This window comes from Beta vulgaris, chromosome 4 (genome assembly GCF_026745355.1).
Source record: "Beta vulgaris subsp. vulgaris cultivar EL10 chromosome 4, EL10.2, whole genome shotgun sequence".
NCBI lineage: Eukaryota > Viridiplantae > Streptophyta > Magnoliopsida > Caryophyllales > Amaranthaceae > Beta > Beta vulgaris.
In genome coordinates this window covers 1,384,098-1,391,955 of record NC_079205.1, presented here as the reverse complement: position 1 = coordinate 1,391,955, position 7,858 = coordinate 1,384,098, and the positions used below count along the sequence as shown (strand labels likewise).

Genomic DNA, 7,858 nt, shown 5'->3' with positions numbered 1-7,858 from the left:
TTTGATTTTTCTTTCGCTCTCAAAAAGAATCTATAGAAGAAGAACAAATAGGTCGGAGGAAGCTGAGTACTTAACAAGTAATATTAATCGGAGATTGCTACATCTACTTATTAGGTAGATTACCCACCTCTAATACAATTATACAATATTGTACAATTATCCGTTAACGTCTATTAGAGAGTGGGTAATCTAACTACTGTGTGATGGCCATGAACCAAGTTTTTTTTTCCATATTGAATTGCTATTATGGGAAATGGTGACATCAGGTCATTTGAGACATCATCAAATTAGCTACTCTTTACCTTTTTCTTTCGTTTTTCTTGGGAAATGAAAATTGTTAAGTCAGTGTACTTTGTCTAGGCATAATTGAACCATTAGTGCATGTTAAAATTGGGTTGTGGTCTTGTGGAACTTTATTTAAGAAGTTGACATGGTTTGCAAAAATGCTTGAAAATCATAATAGAACTTGTTAGTTAATAGTAGTAGTAGATTAGGACTAGCAACTGTTGTTACTTTGACTTAATGATCATTCAGATCAGTGTTTCCTAATTCCCCCGCGAATCGCGAATTGAGAAAAGTGAATTATGGTCGGTTTTGGTTCATTTTTGGCTCAATTTGGGCGAATTGGCGAATTCAAAAGGCGAATTAGGTAACACTGTTCAGGATTTATGGAGTATGAACAACAGAACCATTCTCTGTATTAGTCATAGGCATTACCAATGGTCACAAATGTTTCAGATCATTTAACATGACTATGTATATGTTATTCAGATCCAAGTAGAGATTTTAGGTTCACTTTTGAACCCTATGCTATAAAGTATAAATAATACCCGAGTTACTCAAACTCTTCACTTACACTCCAACATAAATATGACACTTGGACCCTTCATTTGGGGCTGTAACCTTGCAGTTTTTTTCATAACATAACCGAGTCTGACACTTAAACAAGGATCGTGTCCTACACAAGTACCAGAGTAAGGATCGTGTCCTACACAAGTACCAGAGTGCAACTAACATAGGATGATATGACGAATGAATGCTCCTAGATCATGGCAACCTTCTAAAGTATTTAGGTGGGCAAGGGGGGACCCAAAAGGGTTTGCTCCTCTTGTTGGTGGTGTCAAGTTCACATGATGGTTTTTAGATAGTGCTTCAGAATATAGTGCAGAGGCATAAGTTCCTACTCATTGTAAATCTGTAATGTTAAGTTCTTTCTGTATCTAGTCTTTGCTTATATGTCTCAGTGACGTGTGTGTATTGCGTCTTCATGACATATTGCATTATTCAACAATGATTGAAATCTGAAAGCACTCCAACCAGAAGAGATCATAACAGATTATGAAGATTGGTGGCTTCTACAGGACATAAAAACAAGACATTTCATCAAAATAGAAGCAATCTAGAATAGTAATTTGTTTCAAAACAGCAAGTTTTAAAGGGGGACTTCAATTATTTCATTGTTCCTTAAACTCATGTGTCTCCTACAAATCCATGCAACCTGGCCTGTATCTCTATACTTAACTCTCCACAGTCCAAACTTCTCCGCGATATCTCTTCCAGTTGAACACTCTCGGTCCCTCAAGAAATCCAGAACCCACTGTTGTGCAGCTCTCTGATCCTGCTGAATATCTCGTGATCTCTGTCTCATCCTACTGCTACTCCCTACTGCCATTGCTCCGAAAGCTGCTGCTCCAGCTGCACCAGCTGCCCCTGTCAGAAGCGAAGAATTGAGCAGATGGGAAGCTTCTCGGCCCAAATCAGGTATCATTGCTCCCATTCCTGTAGCCAAATGTGCACCTATTTTTAGCGCGAATGTTAACAATGTCATAAACTTTGTCATGTAGGGTGCTAAGCATTTAACTGCCAGGTTATCAACTTGCATAATTTCACACCCCATTTGATCTTCTACCACGTGCATTTCTCTCCTAAACTCACACAACATGTGGAGTCTCATGGCAGTCATTCCTGAAACAATAGTGGTTACAAGTCTTCTGGAGTAGTTTTCTGTTCTGACAAAGAAGAACATATTAGGCACTTTCCTTTCTTCAATTTGAACATTATAGTTGACTAGATGATCAACTTTGCGATGAAGTTCAAGCAGAAGCCTGTGCTCGTAGTATCTCAACCCTTGGATCTCTTGCTTCAAATCTCTAATCTCCTGTTCAATGATCTTTAGCCTCTGTAAAACTTGCTCCACTCCTTTAGCTATCCCACTGAATGATGGATCAACTATTGCGTTATTTTCTGATACACTTTGAAGATCATTTTCTGGTGGTATCTCAAGTTCATTTGCAAGGTTGTAAAGATCATGATATCTTCTATCAAGCACCTCTCGAAAATCATCGTCTGATAAGAGGTCCCTAGCAAAATCAAAGCCTGCTCTTATGATGGGCTTTCCTGCATCAGATACGGCACTCCAGGTATGCTGGTAATCATACATTCCATCTGCTGGGACAGTGAGAAGTGCTTCTTTCAGTTTCTGTAGTGCAAGAAACTGTGTTTTTCTATATCTTGGAGGTGTTAAAGTTTTCACACATTCAGGTCTGATGATGTTCTCGATCAATAGAACTCCTTGGCATAGGCCATGAATTGCTGGGATTATGAGCTGGTGGATGAGTCGAAGTGTTTCTGTTAGATTCTTGGTAGAGCACGCCAGGATGTCGATGTAATGGCTTAACTTTCCTCCAAGCTCAACTCTTACATCGATGCCATTGATGTTGATCGAAATGAGAGAGTTTTCCAAGCTGTAAGTTGCTCCATGCTGGTCCTTCAGTGCCATGATTTTATTCTGGAGGTGTACCTGCGTTGCAAAAAATAGAGTTGTCATTTGTCGTCATTGCTCAAAGTAGTAAAATCTATGTTGTTCAGACTCGGCCAGCTATCAGACATAGGTTAATGCAAATTTATTATGAAAAATTTCGATGTTTTTGGTTCATAATGGAGTGTCAACATGCTTTATTATACAGCAATATCAATGGAAGAATGAATCTTGCCTGTAGTTGAGGAAAGAAGCCCGGAGTTAGAAATGTGTGGCTTGAATCATCGCATTCAAGATGTCGTCCTGCGTACACACAATCAGATGAACTGAACTGCCATCTTTGTGGTTTTTGTCTCCCCTCTTCAAGAAATGAAGGGACGAATACAGCAGAGTTTGGATCATTTGGGTCTTGTTCATAACAAAGTTCAACTTTCAGCATCACCTTCACAAGATCACCAACCTCCAAATTGTCAAAAATCTTAGAACCCATCCTTGGAATCTGACTCTGAAAACTCCCTTTCAGTATTTTTCCTAACTCTTGCCTACTAATGAATCCATTTTTCGAACCTTGCTTTCGAACATTTAATCTGACTAATTGTCCTAGAACTTCTTGGCAAAACCATTCACAATCTAGTACAAAAAAACCAGGATCACCAAAGTAAATAACTTCTCCTATTTGATGAAGGCAGCCAGCAACTACTCGCCTTCTCATTTCCGTTTTGTCTCTGTTCTCAAACCTGGACCGAACACTTAAAGGCGGAACCTTAACTTGGCAAAGTGCACTGAATTCTTTCCAACTCATAACAGGCTTGTCATTGTCTTTCCTCCAGTCCAATAGTATCTCGATTAAGTCATTACATAGCTCATAGACTCGAGGAACCCTTTGTAGGATCATCTTGCTCGTGTTCCTTATATGTTGAGCGAGTTTACTAACAGATGTTGATGATCTCGCATCAACTGTAAACACAGTAGGATAAAACTCGATATACCCTTGAAAATTGTCTCTCAATCCTTGGATCGAGTTGACAATAGCCTGAAAGTTCTGAGAGGGTTGAGTGAACTTATCAAAGTGTGTTAGGACTATGGTCACATTTGGTAGCATGCATTGTTGGACTGCTCTTTTTGAGTTAGAGACTATGAACCTGAGCCAATATTTTAAGTCTTCTTCAATCTCAGCTGGGTTTTTAGTCTCTTTGTTGTTCGTGTTTCTGGACAAACTTATTACGACTAGGAAAAATGATGCACTTCCATGGCCAGGGAACATGAAGTCATGCAAAGAATAGAGTCCTTGCTGACCAGCCAGATTCCATATGGAAATCTTTGTGTCTTCATCTTTGAAACTTGTGATTTTCATCCCTTCTGATGATTTAATTGCTTGCTCAACTGGGTTTACCAATGTCCGGACTTGGTTTGCATAGGGTAGTTTCGTTGATGAAAAATTATAAGACATTGAATTGCAAAGTGTGGTTTTACCTGCATCACAAAGTGCAATTAGACCTGCAACTTCTTTTTCCTCCCAACAGCAAAATTCAAGAGTTGAATTTCATAACAAACATCCATTTGTTTTAATTATCTCATGATCAACCATAACTAAAAGGTTCACATTTGACCATCCTTTGCACACAAGATTACCAAATTATATTATCAAAATGTATTCATGACCAAATTATATTATCAAAATGTATTTATGACCAAATTATATTATCAAAATGTATTCATGACCAAATTATATTATCAAAATGTATTTATGACCAAATTATATGATTCAATTATATTACAAAGTTGTTTGGGACGGCCTGAACATCGAATCCTGGTCTAGGAACCAGTTGGCTAATACCAATCTGGGCTATATTAGTATCTCTATTCTATTCCAAAGCAACTACATTCTAGTTTAATATCAGTTAAAACAGAAGAAACATCATGCACATATATAAGTCAGAGAGGTTTACCTGCAGATTCTTGGCCACATATAAAAACCCTGGTGCTCTTCGGTGTAATCATAGGCATGTCCTTGAACATATCCACATCTGGTTCAGACTTTGCATTCTGCCCAAGTTTCTGATATATTCCTTCAGCCATTCCGGCCTTATGCAATGGTGTGTTCTCAAGATCAATCTCCTCAATCCAAGGATTAACCTGTAAGATTTCGATAATCACCTGTAAAACCATCTCCCCTTTTACCCCCTTACAACCCTTTAAAGACAAATACTTCAATGATGCATTTTTCTCCAAACTCTGGATAATTCTGACAATGTCACCAGGTTTCAGTCCCTGATCATCAAGAATCCTGAGCCTAGTGACGCTTTCATTAGTCGTGATCATCTGTAGGATCGCTTCCAAACCAACCCTCCCTATCCTCATCCTTTCGCCTCCAAATGTAAGAGATTTCAATGTCGTGTTTGCTTGGTATTGAAGTGCAGAAAATCTGCTCAATGGACAAAGCAAATGTTCTACTCCTACCCCACTAAACCAGTTTTTATCAATATGTAAAATCTCCAAACTTCTGTTCTTAAATAGACCTGCTGATATATAGACTGCTCCTTTATCTTTCAAACAACATCTTGACAATATCACCTCTTTTAAAGTTTTATTCTGCTCCAACACCCATCTAAACTCCCTCGCCCATTTTGATTTCAATCTAACTCCTGTCATATCGAGAACCTTAACTGTCGTGTTCATCCCGAGAGCACAGGCAACTCTGCAAGCTCCTGATATGTCAAGCCTGTATATTCTGAGTGTACTATTTCCTGGTACAAACTCCACTATTTTTGTGCATTTTTCATGCTTTTCTAAGCTCCAAATGTGAACTTCTATATCTCTATTCCTTGCTAAAACTGCTGAAATTAGCGGTGTTGCTGTCAACGAGCTGTAATCGAATACTGTCAGTAGTTTCAGAGATGTGTTAACTTCAATCATCTTAGATAGCTCCTCTGCACCTCTTAACCCAATTGAGTCTTCCCAAATTTGCAACTCTTCTAAGGTATTATTCACCTTTAAAGTATCAGCTATTATCCCAGCACCTCTTGTTCCAATACTTGATTCACAAAATATGAGTTCCTTAACATTTTCATTTCCTTTCAGAATCTCTGACAACTCCTTCAAACAGTCTGAACTAAAATCATTTCTTCGAAACACGATTTGCTTGATTCCTGAGCTGCTTTCGAGCAACGATTTCAGGCTCTGCATATACTCAGCTTCCCATAAAACTCTATGGAACTCCAAGTTTCTTAAGGAACTGGTGCTGTTTATCTTCATTGTTGAGAGTTGTGTAAGGAGGTAACAGAAGACAGCATTGTCCTCTTTTGAAAAGTTTATGTTGATGGATGATTCTGTCTCTTGGTAACAGCCTGAAGTTTGATGAGAAAGAAAGAAGGAAATATTTTGCAAGTTTATGGTTCCTGATTCTAACTCTTGCAGTACACATTGCAGGTCCTTCAAGTTTTGGTTGGATGCCATACTCTTTTTGCAAACTAAACTCACTATCTTGACCTTTTCGACTTCGACTAATCCGGGTTCAAGCCAAGTTACGCTCCAAACCCGGAAAAATTCGCCCTTTAAACTGTCGCTGCATTATCAAGATTTGAACTCGAGACCTCTAGTTAAGCTAAGCTGAAAAAAGACTGCTGCCATTTTGGTGTGGAGATAATCAGCTTTAGGACATTACCTAGGAAGATGTGGGCAGCAACAAATATTCTGATCTTTTATTTCAAGACATTGCTTTTTTAAGAAACCATGTTCCCACTTTATAGGTTTGATGCTTTTCTTTGTAAATTGTTGTTTGTAATAATTTCATCCTTAAATGGTGGGTAGGTATCAAATGTTTTGTATGTAAATAATCTTCTTTGCTAAGGTTGTTTTTTTCTGTTGGGGAATCTCTATGCACTGAATCACTGATATCAAAAAATTGGGGGTAAAAATTGGGGGTAAAAATTGACTAATACTATCCAAGTTCACACTTGACTTTTGTGTCTCTTAGACCACTTAATTTTCACAAATTATTAGAATAGGTAGTCTAATTTTAATATAAAATTAGACGAATTTAATATTGAATTTTTCTAATAAGTCCATTCTATTTTACTATAATGCAACACTATTCTAGTCATCCATTCTCTTTTCTTTCCTTGTTTTGTTGATTCTCGAATTAAAACAGACAATTTTGAAAAATAATTAGACAGTCATATCGAACGGATTAAACTAGTCACTATATGGATTAAGCTAGTCACTGAATGAGTTAGAGAATGTCATTACTGAATATATTAAACTTGTCACGAAATAAATTAGACTGGTCCTTAAATAAATTAAATTGGTCCCTAAATAAAATTAAACTAGTCACTATATTAAAAAAAATAACATATGCTATTTTTAATATTGAACTTGAACCATGCCTAATTTTAAACTAAAAATAAGCATTATCTTACAAGACCAACTGCTTAAATTTTACCTTGTTTTGCCTCAATAGTCAATATTATTATCTTGGTGGTTCAATTAGACCCAATCCTTTTCTTAGTAGGGTCTCTGTGACATTTTTTTGTCAATTTTTTGGGTGCAAACGAACGTGAGATGTATTTCAAACAAGTTTTAGATAGACACGATTTATCATAACTTAACATCGACACGATATGAGAACTTCCGTTCAGCTTTACTGTGGTAAACTGTTTTTTAGTTTTTGATTTTTAAAGTCATATGATATATGTCCTATAATAAATAAAAAAGTAGTCAAATTTTTTTTAGATATTTCTATATTATAGAATATGAAATTCTCTCTAAATTCAAATTTAGAATATGAAATGACAAATATATATTATATGAATAGGAAAAAATGGAAGAATTCTTGTGAATCGATTTGGGAACATGATGGTTTTGAAAACTGACAACTGAAAAATGAAAACCACTTTTTATGGTTTTAAGTTTTTGGTTTTTAGTTTTTTTAAAAAAACTGAAAACTAAAAACAAAAACGATAACGAACAGGCCTTTAACTTAAAAGTAGTTAAAGCAAAAAAGTTACCCTATATACTATATAAAGTTATTTTAATCATGTAAAATTATTGAAGTCCTACAAAATTATTATTGCAATAGTTTTAATTTTAAGAAAGGTTCAC

The 7,858-nt window shown here is 36.5% G+C and overlaps 1 protein-coding gene across 1 annotated transcript; it reads right to left on the bottom strand.

Moving 5' to 3' along the window:
• Window positions 1-1,294: 1,294 nt before the first annotated feature.
• LOC104891812 (protein TORNADO 1) lies at window positions 1,295-6,541 on the bottom strand. The gene is made up of 3 exons (XM_010677567.4): window positions 4,708-6,541; window positions 2,994-4,231; window positions 1,295-2,800 (listed from the first exon to the last, which is right to left on the bottom strand). The coding sequence occupies exons 1-3, from the start codon at window positions 6,212-6,214 to the stop codon at window positions 1,433-1,435; spliced, it is 4,113 nt and encodes a 1,370-aa protein (XP_010675869.2). The 5' UTR covers window positions 6,215-6,541; the 3' UTR covers window positions 1,295-1,432.
• Between the last annotated feature and the right edge of the window lie 1,317 nt (window positions 6,542-7,858).